This window comes from Hesperophylax consimilis, chromosome 28 (genome assembly GCF_061612785.1).
Source record: "Hesperophylax consimilis isolate HC1 chromosome 28, BYU_Hcon_1.0, whole genome shotgun sequence".
NCBI lineage: Eukaryota > Metazoa > Arthropoda > Insecta > Trichoptera > Limnephilidae > Hesperophylax > Hesperophylax consimilis.
Genome location: NC_142863.1, coordinates 8,831,420 through 8,855,149, shown reverse-complemented (window position 1 = coordinate 8,855,149; position 23,730 = coordinate 8,831,420). Strand labels below are relative to the sequence as shown.

The 23,730-nt window shown below is 39.5% G+C and overlaps 1 protein-coding gene across 1 annotated transcript in view; it reads left to right on the top strand.

Moving 5' to 3' along the window:
- LOC149410140 (modular serine protease-like) overlaps positions 1–23,730 on the top strand; it is a 57,813-nt gene that overhangs the window by 27,053 nt on the left and 7,030 nt on the right. Inside the window, exons 8-11 of the mRNA XM_089648487.1 lie at positions 527–735; positions 2,561–2,764; positions 3,412–3,573; positions 22,304–22,431. Coding sequence (XP_089504613.1) covers positions 527–735; positions 2,561–2,764; positions 3,412–3,573; positions 22,304–22,431 — 703 coding nt within the window. The remainder of the gene's footprint in view (positions 1–526; positions 736–2,560; positions 2,765–3,411; positions 3,574–22,303; positions 22,432–23,730) is intronic.

Genomic DNA, 23,730 nt, shown 5'->3' with positions numbered 1-23,730 from the left:
ACAAATTTAAATAACATATTCCATATTATGCTGTCTCAGTTAAAGTCACAAGGAGGAAATCCATTATTGGTTTTATTTTACTATATAATACTTATATTCAAGACCTGCAAGCGATGTTGTGAATTTTGCGTTCTGTTCAACCACATTTGTAAATTTATTTATCAAATAATCTAATAATTTATCATGTATACAGGTGTAACAGCACGTACCAGAAAGATTTTAACATGAGAATCAAAAGCATATTTGAAGTTAAATAGGTAGGTGTCATTTTGCTGTCATATGATATTTTTTTTCAGATAAAACACAAAAAATATACGTGGCGACGCATTCGCATCATACGCGCCGTTTCGTTTGTTAACGTGCTGCTGGAACAAGTCGGAGTGCGTATCGCGTATCATGTGACCCGCTTAGCTTAACCCAAGTATTCCAAACGTGCTCAGGAATCGCTGGTTCAAATCCTTTGGGTACGTGCTGTTACATCCTGTGCGGATATTAAATTTAATATTTGCTTTCATTTGCGCTACAGCAATCATGGGAGCGGAGGTTGTATTCTGCCAGAATATCCAGAAGGAGGGAAATACAGAATCTTTAATAATCCGACGCTTGGACCAAAAAAATTTGTCGAAACATCCACCTACCTAAATTATTCCTGTGATAACGGTTACGACTTGTCCTCAGAAGCCTCCCCCTCGTGCGATGGAAACAATGGCTGGGGTAAAACCCCAACCTGTAACAGTGAGTACACTATTTACTGTTTATTCTTCTTTGTGTGCCTGACCTGATAATAAAATTGTTTATTTTTCTTTAGTCTAACTTCACTGCTGAGAATCATTATCCCCACTCCAATTTCCTTGATGAATAAGGCTCCTCCCAAGGCTAAGGTTATGCGCTGAAAGGAGAGCCAAGTACTAACATAAGATGTGCGATCTCTTCAAAGCATTCTACTATACTCTCCACTTCTTATGCCTTTCACTTTGCCAGTGACCACGAGTTTCTCCGGATTTAAGGTCTCAGCTTAGCGAGCTTTCAGCTTACTGATCTCTCCAAAGCATTCTGCCATACTATCCACTCCTTATGCCCTTCACTTTTCCAGTGACTACGAGTTTCCACACGTGTAAGTTCTCAGCTTAGCGAGCAACGAGTCCCAATACTATTTTAGGATACGCTGTGGGCCAACCATTAGTCGTAGCCTTTTTTAGATGCGTAACTCGTCCAGAATCGATATTTTAGTGCGCCTTGCCACCCGTGGATGCAAATTGTATTTGAATAATATTATTTACTAGTCTGAAGACGTTATAAGCGGTAAACGGCATAGTCTAACACTAAAAGTGGGACAAAGTTTGAAATTCGTTGAATTATTTAAATGATTAGTAAATGTTTATGTCTGAGGTCCAGTTGTTGCTCAGAAAAATTGTAGTTTCTACCGATTCTCCGTTCTTTCATACTTTTGTTTTATTTTTGCTTCATAATTTTGTTTATAGTTTCCTCACATTTCTCTTCTGCTTTCTTTTCTTATATTTTGTTATTCAGGTTATACACCCATATAAAAGACACCTTTAGGGGCAACACGAGTCCGGGATGAAACTGAACATCAATGTTCTGTCAATGTCCATTTTCCCTACAAGGGGGTGGATAAACCTCGTCCCCTCATACGGCCAACGGACAGACCCCGGAAACAGGATATCCACAAACCTACCGCGCCTCCCCCGAGGACAGTAGCAGGTTTGAGGGATGGTCGGTCGACCTTAGGGGATCTTCCTCCCCGCCTCCGACGACTCGACGCATCTCTCCCTAGGGTCTTCGGGTATCCACTCCCCTAGCTCCCAGTTACACTTTCTTCAGGGCACCACCGAGAAATCGGCTAAGGGGAGCGGTCCCCTGACTTCGTAACCGATCAACCCAATCACCAACTGACTCGCCTCGGGACCGCCGAGAAGAATGTGGATTATTCCTTTCCGGACCAGCACCAGATGTTTTTCGTTTATACTTTTGTTTTCTCTAAATTACTATGCACATACTATGTAGACAAACAGTCTACACCAGTGTTTTTATTTTTGTATTTATTTTTCTCCCCTTCTACTAACATAGAAACAGAGGCAAGTACTCTACTAACAAACTAACATTGTACACAGTAAGCACTCGCAGACTGCTTCCCTAACAACGTATGCGGGGACATTCGAGGTTTAGCTTCGTTCTTATTAAATGTAGAGTCGTTCTCAACAAAAAATTAGCGTCCTTGCAAGAGCCATGAAGGGGTAACCATAAGTTACCTATACCGGGGCGGGTAAGTGGTGGGATCCTCGAATGTTGCTCAGAATTTCAACATTTTACAAAAGTTAATATTGAAATTCTGTTATTATTTCAGTTCTGTAAAACAACTAGCTCATCACTCGAATAATACTTGAACTTTCGCAGAACTTAAATATTAAATTTGATGAATTGTTCAAGTTCTGATAATTAAATAGCATTGTTGTCAGAGACAAGAGATCGTCATCAGACATAAGACGTCAGCAAAAATACTTACTTAAAATGATTATATTTGTTTCATGGTGTTTTTCAGAAAAGTGCCCCATGCCAACTTCTTTATCATTGAACTTTGTGTGTAGATCTGCAAATACCCTGATCGAATGCACAGACATGGTACCGCATGGGACTAATGTGCAGTCGATTTGCAAGCAGGGGTTTAAAAATGTGTTAAGCCTGTATATCATCACCTGTGACAATGGTGATTGGAGTCCAAATGATCCACCCACCTGTAAAGCAAGTGAGACAAAACTTTATTTATTTATTTGTATCTGTTCGTAGCCAGTGGAACTACAACAAGCCTAATTTGGGGGATTTGTTGAGACCGAAGGAGATGTAAAAAGCAAGGAGACAGTAAAGAAGATATTTAGATTTCTTAACCTGACAATAATTTAAAATCTCCTTCTACCACCACATAAAGCTTAAAGTGTAAGTGTAAAGCATAAAATTTCGCTTTTATTGTGATGGAGGACTTAGCCAGGCGAGGAATTGAACACGCTATGCCTGGATGGGACCCAAACGCGATGTAAATTCAGCCACCGACCGTTTGGCAACAACAATATCAGTGTATCAACTGAGACATTTGGATACTCGCTTGTACCTTGATTGCATGCAGTTGAAAACACTTTTTCAGAAATAGTAGATGGGTTCAACTGCACGGAATTTAGTTATAAGAAGGCTATAATAGCATTCCTCATAAATAAATATTAATGGTAGCCATAATTTTTCTTTTGCAATTGTTCTTTTTTATGATTTCTAAAAAAAGATTACCTCTTGAATAATGTTCCATAAAATTATTATACATATCACATGTTTGTAAAAGCCATATGGGAGTATAATATATGTATAAGGGACATTTATTGAAATTTTCATCAAACTGTTTTTTAGTTTGCGGACTTGAAAAGCCCGCGGGAAGCAAACTGGTTGCACATGGAGCCGAAGCGAAAGAAAACACCAATCCCTGGCACGTGGGCGTCTATCAAATATACAATGGAAAGATAACATACATGTGTGGGGGCACTATCCTGTACTCCAATATCATCATCAGTGGTAAGTGGAGACATCACTTCACTCCCTTCAATTCACCGATATTTGACAAATATACAATGGAAAGATAACATACATGTGTGGGGGCACTATCCTGTACTCCAATATCATCATCAGTGGTAAGTGGAGACATCACTTCACTCCCTTCAATTCACAGATATTTGACAAATATACAATGGAAAGATAACATACATGTGTGGTGGCACCATCCTGTACTCCAATATCATCATCAGTGGTAAGTGGAGACATCACTTCACTCCCTTCAATTCACAGATATTTGACAAATATACAATGAAAAGATAACACACATGTGTGGGGGCACTATCCTGTACTCCAATATCATCATCAGTGGTAAGTGGAGACATCACTTCACTCCCTTCAATTCACAGATATTTGACAAATATACAATGAAAAGATAACACACATGTGTGGGGGCACTATCCTGTACTCCAATATCATCATCAGTGGTAAGTGGAGACATCACTTCACTCCCTTCAATTCACAGATATTTGACAAATATACAATGGAAAGATAACATACATGTGTGGGGGCACTATCCTGTACTCCAATATCATCATCAGTGGTAAGTGGAGACATCACTTCACTCCCTTCAATTCACAGATATTTGACAAATATACAATGGAAAGATAACATACATGTGTGGGGGCACTATCCTGTACTCCAATATCATCATCAGTGGTAAGTGGAGACATCACTTCACTCCCTTCAATTCACAGATATTTGACAAATATACAATGGAAAGATAACATACATGTGTGGGGGCACTATCCTGTACTCCAATATCATCATCAGTGGTAAGTGGAGACATCACTTCACTCCCTTCAATTCACAGATATTTGACAAATATACAATGGAAAGATAACATACATGTGTGGGGGCACTATCCTGTACTCCAATATCATCATCAGTGGTAAGTGGAGACATCACTTCACTCCCTTCAATTCACAGATATTTGACAAATATACAATGGAAAGATAACATACATGTGTGGGGGCACTATCCTGTACTCCAATATCATCATCAGTGGTAAGTGGAGACATCACTTCACTCCCTTCAATTTACAGATATTTGACCCATGCATTCCTCTCAGAGATAAAAATAACTAACCTTTTAAACACTGTACTCTTTTAGCCAATTAAACAGGGAATCTACTGGATTTTAGGTAATAATTTAGGTATGCGTATATAAAACGCGGTGGTGCGCCAATTGTTAGGTGGGTTTATATGATGATGTCTCATCTGACAGAATTTCCTAAATAGTGCGCCAAAACCTGATTTATCAATCAGGCTTTGTCTGTCTGAGAGTCACCAGCTCAGGGTAGCAAGAGTAAATGACTCCATACTCAGGAGGTGGGCACTGTTGTGAATATTATTTGACAATGTGTAGAGGATTTAGGGAACAGGTTTATAATAAAATAGTTTAAATGGATGCCGAGAAAATAAAATTATATTTTGAATTAATATTCAGAATTTTATGTAACGACTCCCATGAGGTAGAGGAAGGCGAATATTAGATTGCATCAGCATTCAAACAGAGATGGCCGTGATAACCATCAGATTCGAAGTATTCCATTGTGCTCATTTTGTGCACGGCTGCTCAAGTTTTAACATCATGGACGTGCTAAAATTAATCGAAAACATTAAAAGTGACCTAAAAAATATAACTACCGTAAAAGATTCGAAAGTGCGAAATAACCTCGAATTAACCATAAACCTCTTAGAAGAAACCTGGAAACAATAGAGAAACAATTTCCAGGAACAAATAATAGATCTTCAAAAAAAAGCTATCACCAAACTCGAAAAAAATTATGTACCAAAATCGTACGCAATGGTACTAAGAGAACGAACAGTACAAATCGAAGAACCCAAATATGCCGTTATGATTGCTGTAGAAGGCAAAGAAACATCTGAGGACATAAAAAAAATTATTACTAAAACAATCAAAGCACCTAACCTAGGAATTGGTATAAATGGGATCAAAAAAGCATCAAACAATAAAATAATTATGACTTGCTCGAAAAAAGAAGACGCAGACAAACTAAAAACGGAAATAAATAAAAATAAAAACGGAATATCTGCTACAGAATTAAAAAAGAAGAGACCGTGCATGGTCATTAAAGGTGTGGGAGGGGAGTATACTGAAGATAATTTTCTCAATGACTTTTTGTTGCAAAACAATGAACTAAGTGATGCCCCAAATGATTCAATTAAAGTAACTAAAATATTAAAAAACAAGAAAAGTGACCAACTCCGCAATGTAATAATAGAAACAATAGGCCAAATCCGAAAGATATTACTTGATAAACAAAGGGTCAATATTGGTTTTGTCCGAGCGCACATAGAAGATTGCAATCCCTTAATGCAATGTTACCACTGCCTTGGTTTCGGACATACATCACTAAAATGCCTGAACAAAATGAATAAGCCTAGATGCATACACTGTGCAAAAAACCACAAATTTAGTGAATGCGAAAAAACCAAAGATATAGTGAAATGCTACAACTGCGACAAAAACAACAATTTATTCGGAACAAAAAACAATACTGAACACAGTGCGAATAGCGATAAATGTACTTACCGAAAACGAATGGTTATCATAGCTCAACAGAGAATCGATTATGAATAAGTGATGGATGATTTTCTAGGCGAGGAAATTGACAAATTAACAGATGTTTCACAGCACATTTGCGAAGATTCACAACATTGTAGAGATCTGCTAAAAAAAGTCCCAAGTGCTTTCATTGTTCTGCACCAAAACATCCGAAGTTTAAAAAAAAACCTAGATGAGTTTGTAGTAACACTAAACCTTCTTGAAACATTACCGGACCTCATTGTTTTAACAGAAGCGCACTTAAATATAAATAACGCTGACACACTGTACAGTATTCCAAATTACACATACTTTTCGTCAACTACCTATATTAATAAAACCAGTGGTATAGCGGTGTTCATTCTAAATAAATATAACAATGTCACTGTCACAGAAATTAAAATGCAATTAGCAAACTGTTTACAACTGAGTGTAAAAGTGAACGACATTATGTACCATATTATTGCCATCTACCGGACGCACGGATCGAATCCCACAAATTTCATTATAGAAATCGAAAAATTATTACTGAGTCAAAAAAATACCTTTAATATTATTGTTGGTGACATTAACATTAATATCGGACACTGGGTACAAAGCAAAACGAAAGATGATTATATAAATGTTATGACTTCGCTAAACTATAAATCATATATAAATAATGCAACCCGAAATATCAGCGAACAAATCCCTTCCTGTATCGATCACATATGGTGCAACTCAAATAACACTGAAAAAAACATGTCGATATTATGGAAAACCAGCATAACTGACCACTACACCTGTATATTCGTTAACAACATAGACAAAAAAGTACCAACCCCAACAAAACTGACAAAAAAAAACAAGAAAAAAAATATTTAAATATGGAAACTTTAGAAACAAATCTTAAGATGGAAACCTGGGCATCAATAATTGAATCGGAAAATCCAAATACTTGTGCGGAAAATTTCGAAACTGTTTTCCTAAATCACATAAACCTTTCTACACAAATACTTATTTCTAAAACAAAATCTAAACACAGATTAATAAAACCATGGATAACCCATGGATTAGTGATTTCAATCAGAAATAAGGAAAAATACTATCACCAGTCTAAAAAATTCCCTAACGACGAAAAAATCGCTACTTTCTTCAAGAAATATCGAAACAAACTTACGCTTTTAATTAGACTGACTAAAGAAAAGTATTTTCGTGATAAATTAAAAAATGCTGGTCAAGACAGCAAAGAGTTCTGGAAAATTATCAAAACAATAACCAACAAAAGCACAAAATAAAAATTTCCAAAAGAAATTACTCATCAAGGAATCAATACTGACACAGAAAAAAACCCAAAACTTTGTGGTGATATCTTTAACGATTATTTTGTTAATGTCGGCGATAATCTTGCTAGTAATATTATCCTAGACAAAAAACAAACTCAACAACCAGAGCTAAACCCAACTTTTGAAGAAGGTTTCCACACATTTGCTTCAGTAACTGATAAAGAAGTTGAAAACGCTATAATAAGTCTACGAGGATCAGCGAGCCCTGGCTACGACAACATAACTGTAAAAACATTAAAAACTGTACGTGAGATAATCAGCAAACCAATAGCTCATATAATAAATGTTAGTCTGAAGAAGGGCATATTCCCGAACATCTATAAGAAGACTATTGTGACCCCTGTTTTTAAAACTGGTGACGAAAAAAACACTTCTAACTACCGTCCCATAGCACTCACATCAAATATAGCAAAAATCTACGAAAAAATTGTTAAAAAACAACTCAACAACTACATAAAAGATAAGAAGATAATGAGCCCAAACCAGTTCGGATTTAGGGACAATCTCAGCACACAGGATGCGATTGCTAAATTGACATCAACAATAATGCAAAAATTAGATAATGGAGAAAAGTGTCTTGGAATCTTCATTGATCTCCGCAAAGCATTTGATAGCATATCACACTCAAAACTTACTGAGAAACTAAAACAAATTGGATTGGACGGAATAGTACTATCATGGTTCCAAAGTTACCTAAAAGAGAGATTCCAATATGTCAAAATCAATAATACCCTTAGTGAACCCAAAACCTCATCTTTTGGCATACCGCTAGGAACTGTCATCGGTCCAATCCTTTTTATTATATATGTAAATCAAATGTTCACTCTTCCCATTGTTGGAGATATCATATCTTACGCAGACGACACTGTAGTTATCACAAAAGGAAAATCATGGGAGGAAACAATGAGGATAGCCAATATCAATATAAACATACTCAAAACATGGTTCGACCTAAATTGTCTCTCACTAAATACCGAGAAAACATATTTCATCCCATTCTCTTTGCAGGAAAAAAAAATTGAAAACAATATTACTATTAAAATCCATTCATCACAATGTGAAAATAAAAAAGAATGCGGTAATGTAAATTGTTTACCAATAACATGCAAAAATAATTTTAATTTCATTGGATACATTTTTCAAATAATTGTTTATATGAACTCATTTGTAATTTTTATTAACTAAATTTTCCTAAATTTACGTTATGAATTTAGGAAAATTGATTAATGATTAATAAAAAAAAATATATATAAACAAAATTTAATATTAAAAAAAAAATACATATCCTCTAAAGTTATATTATCCGCTTCCTAATATGTGCTAATATGCGTTTATTGTTGTTGCATTTTATTAAGTACCTATTTCATACAAGATTGCCAGCTCGGTCTTTGAACAATTTACTACCAGTACTGTACCTACCTACTATTATTTCGTACCTAATAAGTACATTTTTATTTTTATATCTTATTTTTTCTAAGTTTAATAACTATTATATTATTTAAGTTATATTTTTTTATTTTAGTTTGTAATTAAATTTCTTATTGTCTTAATTTATAGTATTATCAAATTTATCATCTAGTTTTATAGCTATTTGTTAATTTTTAGCTACATCAACTAGTGAAATTTTACAACCTATAAACCATAATGACTCACAACACTCCCCAACTCAAACACGAGAAATAATTTCTCAATTGAGTTGGGCAATTTTTTGTTAAAAATTTCTAATTTTTTCGCAATCAGCCTCGAAATATCTACATTTGTAAATTATTGTAATGTGTTTATATATTCAATAAAAAAAAATAAAAAAAAATTCCGACACGCGGCTTATGACGCCATTACGTTTTTTCCACGTAATCTTGAACGCCAAAAGGTTAGAGAATCACACAATTATTTTAATCGCGTCTGTACCCAACAGGGAAAATATTCTTTCGAATAATTAAATTGTACACTACATAATTGTAGGCTACTTGAAAATAAAAAGCGTGACTGTCATTACTGATCCAGTGTCCTGGCTAATCTGTAACAAGATTAACAATGGAAACCACCCCCCTCTCCTCATTCCGCCCGTCACTGTGCTGCCTGTATAATTAATTAATTCCCTAGTAAGTGCCAATTCAATGGTTATGAAATATTGTTTCATAACATGGCGCAATTAGTCAGTTGTCCGATGACATTCGTGAAGTCTATGTTTCATTTTCAAATCCTTATCTAAGGAACCCTCAAGAGAAAGCCAGCACTTACAGTCGATGTCACTGGCGTGACTGTTCAGTATGAAAACGTAAGAAGTGTGTTTATAACTTGCCTCATCTTGGGTTAATTTTATGAGACAATAATGTGTCTATGTCTGTAAATTTACCCAATACACTTATATTTATAGTCTTATCGAACACACAAACAGCTAAATGAATAATTAGCATTCCATAAGTTATCATCACCAGATGAAATATATTCCAACAAAAATTCCTGTTCAAAATCATCAACAACTCTTTTTTTTATGTGACACCTCACAAGAGCGTCCCTGCCTGTGCAGTTTACAGACAGGGGAACTATGTCACCACCCGGTTGGTCGGCGTTGTGAGGCGGAATAAGGTAGGGGCTGTAAGAAGGGATTTGTTAATGCGGGCCTTGAAGAGGCTCGGATTATAGGAGGGAGGAAAAACAGATGCCGGTAGCTCGTTCCACATACGAGCCGACTTACACAAAAACGAGTCGTAAAAACGGCCCGTTCTCATGAAGCCAACGTCAACCGTGAACGGGTGTACAGCTCGTGTCCGTCGAGTTTCACGCACGTGCACCGGTGCATCAGGAATCAATGCTGCTAGTTCCGTGGAGCAGGCTCCATTGAAATACCTGTAGAACAGACACAGCATGCCTACATTGCGTCTATGCATTAGAGAAGGCAATCGGTCTGTTAACAACGGATTGTCAATCAGACGGATTGCTCTCCTTTGCACAGATTCAAGCAGGTTTATTAAGTATTTTGGGGCACCAGCCCAAAGGTGGCTTCCAAATTCAATAGTTGGGCGGACTTGAGACTTGTACAGGGTCAGCAGCTGGTCACTGTTGAAGAATCTCCTAGCCCTGTACAAGACGCCCAACTTCTTGAAGGCCTGATTTACTCGGGCTTCTATGGATCCCCGATACTTGAGTCGGTCTGATATAGTAACTCCAAGCATTTCAATTGAGTCTTTATTGGAGAGAGTGCTCCCATCAAATTGCACCAGACAGTCTTTGCCGAAATCAGACACGCTTGGGTTTTTGTGACGTTGAAACTGACCAAGTTGGCCTTACCCCAGGCACAAACCATCTCGAGGTGGTGGTCAATTTTTTACTTCAAAACTTCCCGAGCTGTTCGTACATCATAGGTGGAAGGGGCCTGTCAAAAAGATAACCCTCGTGAACGGTGCTGTCATCAGCGTAGCAGTGAATTGGTGCACATTCAACGAGATCTTTGATGTGCAACAAAAACAGCGTCGGAGACAGCACAGATCCTTGTGGCACCCCCACATTGATTTGGTGCGGTGAGGAAGAAGAGCCGTCAACCACGGTTTGAATTGTTCTTCCCCTCAGAAAGTCCGCAATCCAACTATGCAGGGTTGGGTGGATCCCATACGATGGTAATTTCCCGATTAGCGCCCGGTGCCAGACTCTGTCAAAGGCTTTGGAGATATCCAACCCAACGGTTTGAGTTTCACCAAAACGCTCCATGTACCGCCCCCAAATATGCGTCACATATTCGAGTAGATCGCCAAGCGATCGGTTTTGACGAAATCCATATTGCCGATCGCTTAGGATATTGTTATTCTCGAGATATGTGAGCAATTTGTTGTTAACCACCCTTTCTAATATCTTCGAGAGTATGGAAGTGATGGCTATGGGGCGGTAGTTAAAAGGGTCGGAGCGGTCCCCCTTTTTTGGGATTGGGTGGACGATTGCCTTTTTCCAAAGATCTGGCACCTTTCCACCTTTGAGAGAGAGCCTAAATAATTTCGCGAGCACTGGAGTAATTTCTGCAGAACACCTCTTGAGGACCAAGGCAGGTATTCCGTCCGACCCACTGGCTTTGTCGACTTTCAGCTCGTTCAAGACTCAAAGAACCTCTCTGTTCCGGATCTTCGGTTCCTCCATTTGAAAACCGCAGTGCGGAATGGAAGGGGGAGTCTCTCCGTTATCTTGAAGCGTTGAGTTTTTCGCGAAAATTTTGCCTAATAATTCAGCTTTCTCGCGGGCCGAGTTAGCCAGCCGACCATCAGGCTTGGTCAGAGGTGGGAAAGTAGTTCTGCAGAAATTTCTTCCGATCGAGCTAGCGAGTGACCAGAAAACACGGCTACCAGTGGGGCAATCAGCCAGCTTTTCGCAATTCTCTGGTCGTGGTTGCTCTTAGCTCTATTTAGAACTCTCTTACAATCCGTTGCTCGTTTTCTGTATTTCGAAAGGTTATTCATAGAGTTAATCTTCCGGAGTGCATTAAAAGCCGTATTTTTGAATCTGACAGCTTCATCACAGCGATGGTCAAACCACGGTTTTGTGCCCGCTCCAGAGGATTTGACAGAGAAGGGAATGTAGCAATCCATTGCTGATGTGATTACTTCTTCTACCTCGCGTGCACAAATTGATGGGTCCTCGGAGCTAAAGCATACAGTACTCCAAGGAAAGGCGCCGAAGAAAGACCGCATGCCGTCCCATTTTGCTGCCCTGTAGTGCCATACCTTCCTTTTTACATGTTTGTCAGGTTGACGATTCATGGAGGATGGGACAGAGGTGGTAATCAGGCAGTGGTTAGTGGATTCTAAGGGCGCTGTCACCTCCACTCTGTACCCGAGTGGCTCACTAGTGAGAAACAGATCGAGTAGGTTGGCTCGATGTGATGGGATGTCTGGTATTCTGGTCGGAGATTCTATGAATTGGCTTAGTCCATGGATAAGAGCAAAGGATTCTGCTGATCTACCGGCAGAGTTCGTTGGGCCCGAGAACTTCAGTCATTGTTCATTATGAACATTGAAGTCCCCCAGGATTACAAATTCGGCTGATGGGTAACGGGGCAAGAGAATATCTACAGTGTCACTCAAGTATTTAAACAACTCAACAGTGTCTGATTCGGCAAGGTTTGGTGAGCGATATAGGCACGCATAAATTCTCATCATACCGGTGAGATCCACACGTACCCATAACGCAGCTGATTTCAGCACGGCTGTAAAGGCAGACACCTTCTTTTGGCCTGAAAAGGCTTTCCAGATGATATCCTGGGCAGTTCAGATAGGAGGTATCTGGGAGCCCGGCAATCTGAGTTTCCGTAAGGAAGAGGAGATCGGGATTTTGTGAGAGAAGGTGGTGGTGGGTGGGAGTTAGGTTGGTGTGCAGACCGCGAATGTTAGCGAAATTCACCTTCATCCTCGGTCCACACTGAGGACTCCTAATGTTCGCTGTCGCTGAGTTTATATTAATTGGTTGTGAATTCATAGTTTTTAAGTTTGTTTTATTTGTTTGTGGGATTTAGGATGGGTTGGGAAGGATTAGGTTAAAAAAGTTGGGTGGGGAGCTGGAGAGTGGAGCAACTGGATACACCAAATGTAAGGTATGTTCTTCTGACTGCGGTTCCAGGCAATGGGCAGGAGAGTCCGGCTGTGGAGGTTGCCCAGTGCGCCCCAAACGCTGGATGCTGGGTCTTCACCGGTCACGAACCGGCACAACATCAGCGGCAGGGTTTTTTCGCTGGCTGATGGGGCAGCCCACCCTTGGTCGTGAGCCCAAGGGTCGGGGGCCCCTGTACTATCCAGCGGCCCGGACAGCGATAACTGGTTTACTGGATCTCCCTCAACCGGCCTCTCCCAGCCCGGCCCGCCCCGCAGTAAGTAGGCTGACCCATTCATCAGTGTGATCCAGAACGCACAACCCTCCATGAGCCCGGGCACCCCTGCTAAGTCACCAAACGTAGCGAACCACTTCAGGTGACCTGTGGCAGAGGTGTTGGTAACCCAGAGTATGGTTCCCGGGGCGGCGGTACCCATTAACCACCTCCCAAATTAAAAATGAGCTGATGACAATCGTCACTTTGGTTGTACGTACAGGGTTTTAACTTGTTACCTTCTTCTGAGATATGAGGTGTTAAATTTTGCAAAAACGATTTCTCATTATCTTTTTATCAATTTCTGATTTTGTGTGAAGTATTTTATTTTAATATGTTTTAAATAATTTAAATATGACATATACTGACCACTTTACTAAATACACAAACGAGTTGGTTGAACCACGTGCAATTAGTTAATGCATGATGATTCAATGCTTAAGGTTTTATCTACATTCTCCTAGTGCCATTCCAAGCTAAGGCCACGACCTATTTAAATATTTAATAAGCTATAATACTTTACATAAGATTGAACCTCAAAATCAGAAATTGGTAAATAGATAATGAAAAATCATTTTTGCAAAATTCCAAAAATTGTAAAAACCTCAAAATATAGTAAGGCGAAGATAGAACCCTATGCAACCAAAGTGACAAACTACAGTGTGTGTCGTAACAATGTTCAACTCTCCTTCTCCGACTCTGACTTCTTCCACCAGGTGCTGTATACCACAATGTTTCTGTTCAATCCGTATTTTAATCCTGACACATTTCTTCGTAGTGTTACGAGCAGTGATTATGACGTTATCGGCATAACAGATACTTGGCTTACAGATACTATTTCAGATGGTGAGCTTTTTGACTCAAGATACAATGTATTCCGACGCGACAGAAGTATCGAAGGTGTAACTATGGGTGGCGTTGTGCTCCTGGCTGTTAAAAAGGAACTCAAAGCAATTTGTAATTACTCATGGTGTTCTACGGATGAGGACATATGGGTGACTCTTCGCATCCCACGTCAAAAAGTTTCAACTTCAATGCTCGAATCACCGCCTTCTCGAATGATGTAGGTATTAAGCTTTTGAATCAACCAGACGGCAAGTTTCTTATCATGGGAGACTTTAACCTACCCGATATTATCTGGACTCTTCCTGTGGGTGAGGTTAACCTGATTTCTAGCAACTACACGTCTACAATAAGCTCAACATTTATCAATAATATTAATTACTGTAACCTCCACCAATATAATGGTATTCAAAATACATTAGCAAGAATTCTTGATCTCGTTCTCTGTAATTTTTCGGTACGCGTAGCTCCCGCGAACGATCCGTTGGTTCCTGAGGATGCTCATCATAAATCCATCATTATCACTACTGAGTTCGTTGAACCCCCGGTCATAAAGGAAAACTCAATTAAACGGCCCTCATTCCACAAGGCTAATTATGATGACATAAGAGATAGCCTGGCACAAGAAGATTGGAACGCACTTAACCTTACCGATTCCGTCAATCCTGCAGTATCGCATTTTTACAATATTATTAATAATTTGATCGCTGATAAGGTTCCATTGAGGCGTACTGGTAAATATTCCTACCCCCCGTGGTATAGCTCATCATTAATAAAACTTATTCGTGAAAAGCAGAAATCTCACAGACTATATACAACCTACAAGAACCCTTCCGATTACATTACTTTCTGGTCATATGTTGAATCAAAAAAACTATCAGCATCTATTCCTAGCGTATTAAATCTTAAGGATGTAACAGCCGAGGGTGGACAGGCAGTCTGTGATTTATTTGCTGATTATTTTCATTCTGTCTACGAACCGGCTGACCCTGTGGGGATTTCCTGCAATGACTCTGTAGTTAAGCAGGTTTGTGCGATGGGATCAGCTTTTATCGATGCTGACCTCGTGTCTAAATATTTAAAACGGCTCGATTCTAGCAAGGGAGCTGGGCCGGATGGTATCCCACCACTTTTCATTACCGAGTGCGCAAATCATTTGTCACTCCCGCTATCTATACAGTTTAATATATCGATCAAGACTGGTACATTTCCAGGTATATGGAGAAGAGCCTACATCACACCAATTCATAAATCGGGAACTAAATGTGAAGCAGATAATTATAGACCCATTTCCAAGCTTTGCACTTTTTCAAAGGTGTTCGAAAACATAATCTATGACCAGTTATTCCCTGTGGTAGAGAATTCGATCAACGAATTTCAGCATGGATTCTTTGCAGGTCGCTCTGTTGCTACAAATCTTATAATTTTTACAAACTTCTTGTCTGCCTCGATGGATAAACGTGTGCAAGTTGATACAATCTATACCGACTATAGCAAGGCTTTTGACAAGATCAACCACAACATTCTGTTTAGAAAACTTGCTAATCATGGTATTCATGGAGATCTCCTTCGTTGGTTATCCTCCTACCTAACAAACAGGTCGCAGGCTGTGACAGTGGGTGGATTTTCCTCCGTCTGGAAAATCATTACTTCCGGTGTGCCTCAGGGGTCCATTTTGGGTCCTTTGCTTTTCTCTATCTATATTAATGATATTATGTAGTGCCGTTCCTTATCCATAATATTCCTAGGTGAGAGATAGCATCTCTGTTTCTATGCGATTAGGGCTTCTCTCCTCTTTCAGTGTTCAAATTTTCCCGCCATTTCCCGCGAGATTTTTTCCCTCTGAAATGTCACCCACTGCCGCCAACAGCTGGGCGTACGCAAGTGTAAATGCGACGCCATTTTCTCAATTGACATCAAGTTTCTGTCGCGGGCGGTTGTTTAAGTTGTAATATCGCAACTAAAAACAAAGATTATATTTCTCCTCCAAAAAGAATTCTACAATGTCGACTAATGTTAGCGAAGCGATTGAAATTTGCGCATCCGCGAGTAAACATCGCGAAAATCGTGACGAAAGACGTAAAAAACGGAAGCATTTGTGTTCTGAAAGTTCCTCGTGTGAATCCGTGTGTGACAAACGAAAGAGACGAATGCATCGCCGGCGTTCACCGAGTTCCAATAGCTCTGCTTCCAAGAGCTCTTCAAACACCAAAGGTTCACGCTCCAGAAGGCGGAAGAAGGGAATGGCCCGTTCAATTAAAAAATTATCAAAACAAGTAGGCAGACTGCAAGACTTTGTTTTGAAAACGCAGTGGTCTGGATTCGGAGATAATACAGCCGCAGACAATATGTCCACCGGGGAAAATGAAAGTTTGTTGTCAGTTGAAGCCGGGCATAGCTCTCGTACCTTTCAAATGGCGGGACCCACCACTTCTCTCAAAGAACCCTTGATGCCTGCACCTCCTCAAGACAGACTCAAAGTGTTGGAGCGCATTCAATGCTTTAACAAAAAAGATTGGGCCAATGTGAGGTATAGCAAGGACATCAAGGACCATCTTGCCGACCCCGGTTTCAAAGAGCTCGATGTGAACTTTGAATTGCAGCCGTATGATTTCGCGTCTTTCCAACATGCTGCTATCGAAAGATCGTTCGCGGCAATAACACATGCAGCTCTCAAATACAGGGAGCAGCTGCAGCAGTCTTTGCAGCAACTGATTGAATGGGGTTTCGAAGCGCAGGATGTCTCCCCGGAGACTTTGTCCGAAAAAATTAATGAATTGTTTGGTGGTCAGAACGACTTGCAAAAATGTTCCGATGATTTGCTGCAGATTACGTGTGGAAAACGAGCAGAGATGATTGAACTCAGGAGGGATCAAATCCTCAATTCCTGCCTACAGAAATCGGACAAAAAAGTATTGATGCAGATACCTCCGACCTCCTCTCATCTCTTCAACGAAGAAGCCCTCTCTGCCCAGTTGCAGAAATTGGGAGGGGTGAAGAATTGTTTCCGATCAACTGGTCCACCAAAGGAGGGAACTGGTACAAAAAGGGTATCGAAACCAGGCCGAGATTTCTTACCGGCCCGAGATTTATTTCCGGCCCGAGATTCCTTTCCGCCTCGAGAATTTTTTCCATCCCGAGATCCCTTTCGCCCGAGGGGGGCAGACACCCAAAGGTACCCCCAGCCCTCCACCTCCGGAGTTAAAAGGGGGGAAGGGATAGTAGCAAGCGACCGGTTCGGGGGCAGACCTCTAACCGGCGTTACTACAGGGGTTCATGACTGGAGGTCACAGTTTCGGGCGGGGCAGTTGTTGAATTACAAAGACAATTGGGCAGCTCTAAATGCTCCCAGAGTCATTCTAAAAATCATAGGGGGTTACAAAATCCCCTTCTTTACAAAGCCCCTAATATTACGCCCAACTGCCCTAATTTTAAAAAGATTCATGACAAAGACTACCCCAGCAATGACAAAGGAAATAGAAATCCTCAAAAAACTAAATATGCTGGAGCCGGCAGTTCACAACTCCGTTTTTCTTTCCCAAATGTTCCTGGTCAAAAAAGGGGACGGCAGCAACAGACCTATCCTCAACCTGAAAGGTCTCAACCACTTCTTATCGGTAAGAAAATTTTCCTTAATTTGTCATCAGAAAGTTCCCGAATTTCTCCAATCGCAAGACTGGATGACAAAAATAGACATATCGCACGCATATTTCCACATACCAGTTGCAGAGTCTCACCGTCGTTTTCTGAGGATTGTGTACAAAGGACAGCTTTTACAAATGACATGCCTTCCCCAGGGCCTGAGCAGTGCTCCACAAGCCTTTGCCAAGGTGACCAATTGGGTCGCAGAGACTCTACGTCATCAAAATGTGAGGACAATTGTATACCTAGACGATTTCCTTCTGGCCCACCAGGATAAGGAAACTCTGAAGGTCCAAACAAAACTGTTTTTGGATCTACTAAGATACTTAGGTTGGACCGTCAATCTGAAAAAATGCGTCAGCGAGCCTACACAAGTAGTGGAGTATCTAGGTATAATGTGGGACATGAAACGTGGTCAGAAGTCACTGAACAAGAGGAAATGCGAAGACCTGCAACAATCCCTTCAAAGGCTTCAAAAAAGAGGAAAGTGGAATTTAAAAAAGGCTCAGAGAATTCTGGGAAAGCTAAATTTTGCATCATTCGTCGCTCCAAGAGGTCGTCTTCATTGCCGAAGGATGCAACTACAAATGCACTCTATGATGAAACTTCCCGTACAAACGAGAATTCTAATAAAGAAACCTGTAATGGAAGACATATATATATGCCACTACACGTCCCAGATGCCTCTCATTTCCTCTCGACCGATGCAGCAGATCATGGCTGGGGCGCTCAAGTGGACGATACTCCGATTGCGGGAAATTGGACCAGCAAACAGCAGGGTTGGCACAGCAATTTGAAAGAGATGTTTGCTATACTAAATTCCTTGAAGTACCAGAACAAATGTTTGAGGAGTTCTACAGTTCTAATACAGTCGGACAACAGAACAGTTCTCGCTTATTTGAGGAACGAAGGAGGGACGAAATCTTTGGGGCTCCTTCATCTGACCTTCCAGATTTTGTCTCTAGTAGACAAGTACAATATAACCCTGCAAGTTCACTACTTACCGGGTCGGTACAACGGCCTTGCGGACCACTTGTCCCGAGGAACTCGTCTTCCGGAGTGGCACCTGCTACCTCCTGCAACAGAACAGATTTTTCACAAATGGGGCAGACCCATTGTGGACCTGTTTGCCTCTTCGACAGCTCATGTAGTGGAGCACTATGTATCCATAGACAGGAAAGACAAAGCTGCGATATTCCACAATGCTTTCAGCAGACCGTGGCACTTTCCCCTGGCGTGGGTGTTTCCGCCTCCGTGTCTAATTCCCCGAGTTCCACAGGAATTTATCTGCTAGTAGCTCCCAAATGGACAAAAGTATTTTGGCTACCAGACCTGAAACAGAGAGCCTTGAGCGTACCCCAGGAGATCAAGTATCTACCGGAGGTACTGATAGATACCACCACAGGCTCTCACCCACCGCAAATACATCAACTGGAGCTGCAAGTGTGGAAAATTGGGGCTGGGATGATGCATTGCAAGGATGGTCCGATAGAGAAAGAGAGATTTTAAAGACCAGCTGGCGAACTTCAACATTAGCCTCTTATAAAGCACCATGGATTAGATGGTGCAAGTGGTGCTCTTCCAACCACATTAATTACAGAGATCCAACGGGACCTCAGTTGGCAAAGTTTCTTGCACATCTTAAAATATCGCTAAATTTAGCTCCTAGCACTATAGCTCTGCATAAATCAGCTATTTCAACTTTATGCAACCCAGATAATGAAAATAGACTAAGTAACCATCTCGTGGTGAAGCAAGTTATGAAGGGCATAGTAAACAGCTCGCTTAAAGTGCAACGGGACACGATTTGGGATCCGAGACAGGTATGTTCTTGGCTTCAGAATAACAATGTGGAAAACATAACCTTATTTGAAGCATCCAGAAGGTGTGCAGTCATACTCCTATTAGCCTCCGGACGAAGGGTACATGATCTGACACTTTTGAGGTTAACCTTGGAACACTTTATTGATATGAACGATCATATTATTTTATGGCCTGCATTTAGCTCAAAGACAGATTCTGCAAAGTATCAACAATCAGGATGGAGATTAAACTCCTCATCAAATCAATCCATAGATCCTGTTTTTTGGCTTAAGAAGCTGCGTGTTCTTTCAGAGGACAGGAGACGAGAGGCACTCAATATTGATAACCTGTTTTTATCCACATCGGGTCCAACAAAAGCAGCTTCTAGAACAATTATAGGTGGACAGACAGACAATACTTAGAGATGCTGGTATTGAGGCCTCTGCGGGGAGCACTAGATCGGCAGTGGCTTCACTTCGTTGGTTTGAAAATTGTCCAATAGAAAAAATTTTGGAACAGGGAAATTGGCAGAGTGAAAGTACTTTCAAGAAATATTACAGAAAAGAAATAAGACAGTCCAATATTCAGGAGCTGGGAACTTCATCATCCCTGACAAACCTATTTAATCCAATCATTCACTCGAGGGGGGCAGACCCCCAAAGGTCCTCCATTTCTGGAGTCAGAAGGAGAAGCGATCGGTGTGAGGGCAGACCTCCAACCGACGCTTCTACATGAAGGTGATCACAATTGACATCAACACTGCCACCAGACGATAGCAGACAATTCTCACCTAGGAATATTCTGGATAAGAAACGGCACTACATAATATTGGAGTTTTACCTACCATTAAAACTCTTATTATGTTGCCTTCCTTATCCAGAATATTCCTCATCCCCTGTCTGGTGAGACTACAATTGAGAAAATGGCGTCGCATTTACACTTGCGTACGCCCAGCTGTTGGCGGCAGTGGGTGACATTTCAGAGGGACAAAATCTCGCGGGAAATGGCGCGAAATTTGAACACTGAAAGAGGAGAGAAGCCCTAATCGCATAGAAACAGAGATGCTATCTCTCACCTAGGAATATTCTGGATAAGGAAGGCAACATAATAAGAGTTTTAATGGTAGGTAAAACTCCAATATTACGATATTTTTTCACATCGCTCAAATTTTACTATTTGCTGACGATATGAAGATATACCTTCCTATAAGTTTCCCGGACTGTTCTGCGCGTTTACAAGCAGATCTTGATCGACTGATAGATTACTGTCTCAGAAATAAGCTTTTTATCAATATTTCTAAATGTTGCAAAGTCACATTCACACGTAACCGTGTGAAAATACTGCATGATTACACCATTTCTGGATCGATTTTAACAAATAAAGACTATGTACGTGATTTCGGGGTTTTCTTGGACTCTAAACTTACCTTTGATAAACACGTTGATAACATTGTCACCAAAGCATCAAAAAATCTAGGTTTTATACTGAGAACATGCAAATTTTTCAAAAATACTAATACATATCTGACTCTCTACAATTCACATGTTCGTCCTCACCTGGAGTACTGTTCATCGGTTTAGAACCCGCGCTATAGTGTTTATGTTAACAGGTTAGAATGAGTTCAGGAACGATTTCTCAAATTCCTCAATTTTAAATCATTCAACATAAACAACTCTTACGATGAAATCAAGAAACATTTTCGAATCACGAAACTACTCAACGGGAGGATTGTCGCTGATCAGATGCTCTTGTATAAAATTATTAACTCAAAAGTTGACTGCCCGGAGTTGCCGAACAAAATAAACTTCCATGCGCCAATTCGATATAGCAGACAAAATACCCTTTTCTACATTGATAGATGCAATACCAATTCCAATCAAAATGAATTTATGCAAAGGACATGTAACTACTATAATAATAAATTTGCAAATATAGACACTCGTGTTGACATATTCACTGCTAGTTACTATCACTACAGAATTTCATTGTATCACATTCTAACTCATATTAACCAATGTTAAATTGATTGTACCTAATATTTTAATATTACTTGCGTGGCAACTTTTCCTTATCCCTCTCCTCCCCTTTCCCGTTCAAACCCAAGTCTATTTAAGTATAGTTATAATCACATTTATTTTATTGCTGTTTATTGTAGGCATATTATAGGTTTATCGTTTGTTGAATTTACATTCGTATTATTATTTTTCTTATTTGCTGCTTTATTCTGTTTTTTTTTCTTCTATTTTTATTAAATATTCTAATTTACAGGTTATTTTTATGTTTCTGAATATCTATCTGTGAACATTAATAATTGGTCTGTTTTTCTGTTATCCTCTTATGCATATTGTATTACTAAGACTGTTTATGTTCCTCAAATAAATAAAATATTTTTTATTGAGTAATTTATTTTTTATTTGTATTCTACTCAAGCGAAACGATAGGAAAACCTTCAATCTATCTAAAGCATATTTTTTGGTATTCATAATGTACACCAATTCGTTATAAAGATTAATCAAAATAGTGATTTTGCATTAAGCTTCGCCTTAAGCATTCTAGTCTTTTTCTACCATTCCTGCAACTAATAAGAAAAAACTAAAAATTTTAGTGATATCGAACCGTTACTTAAATTTTTATATATTAATATTAGTTTTTGTCGTAATTTCAGCTGCCCATTGCTTTTACGATAGCGGTGGACCAATAAGTGCCCAATACTTCAAGATCGCTGCTGGGAAGCTTTATATGGCCTATGACAACAAAAAGGACGATGCCAAACCCTGGGTACAGAAGAGAAATGTATGAATAAACATAATTATTTTTAATATCAAAATCTACAATTAACATGGCAAAAAGAGATCTTACTGTAACACATAGTTATATTTTGAATAGCTCCCTATTTCGGTATATGTTACTTTTGAAGCTGTCATTTTTTGACATTTGACAAGTAGAGACTATGCCATTAATAAAAATGGAACGATACACGCTTCAACAACGCATTGAAATTATTAAAATTCACTTGCGTGAATCAAATGCAAATGGCAAGGGTCGGAAAACCCAAGAGTTATTATTGAAAAGCCTCTTTATCCTCAACGTGTGACTATTTGGTGCGGTTTATGGTCCGGCGGAGTCATTGGACCTTACTTTTTCGAAAATGAGGCTGGAGCAACAGTTACGGTGAGTGGATCACTATCGAGAGATGATTGATGATTTTTTATGGCCGGAATTGGATGGTATTGATTTGGACAACGTTTACTTTCAACGAGACGGCGCTATGTGCCACACAAGCAACGAAACCATTGATGTTTTACGATTGAATATCAAAATAACACCTCTTATTTGAAAACCCTGTATTATAACAAACAAAAAATGACTAATTTTTTTCACCTGTTTTAAGTGCATCGTGGTACAGTATCTCAATTTTCAGCTAAATAAAGATTTTTTATAAAAATGTAATTGCTACCATTCGAATAATATGTGAAATGTATCATAAAAAGATTGTTGGTTTACATCAATGCATTTTACGAACAATGAGTTGATGATGAATGTAAGTGAATCAAAAGTTATGGTGTTTGAAAGAGAGATAGTACGAAAACACTGTGCAATATAGTTGTGAACGAGGAATACTTGGAGCAGGTGGATGAGTTTTTTTTGTATTTAGGAAGTATGTTCTAGAGAGATGGGAAGGCTGACAGAGATATTTAAAGAAGGGTAAATGCAGAAAACTCCATTAATGGAGGACTGAACGCAGTTGGCTCTAGCAAAAAAATGTCCAAAGAAGTGAAACTAGCAGTCCACAATGAAGTGCTGGTACCTACCCTAATGTATGGCAGTGAGGCATGGAACTGGCAAAGGAAGGAGGAAAGTAGACTGAATGCTTTAGAAATGAGATCCCTGAGGCGCAGAGGTGGCTCTAGGAATCCAGGAGTGTTAGGTTATTTGAAAAAAATGTGTGACTAATGTTTATTTGATATTGCGAAAAATTTCCATACATTATTATCTATATCAATTTTTAAGTCCGCGACTCTAAATACATATTATGTTAATATAGTAAATTGTAAATAACTACACAATCCATGTACTTAAGGCAAATTATTT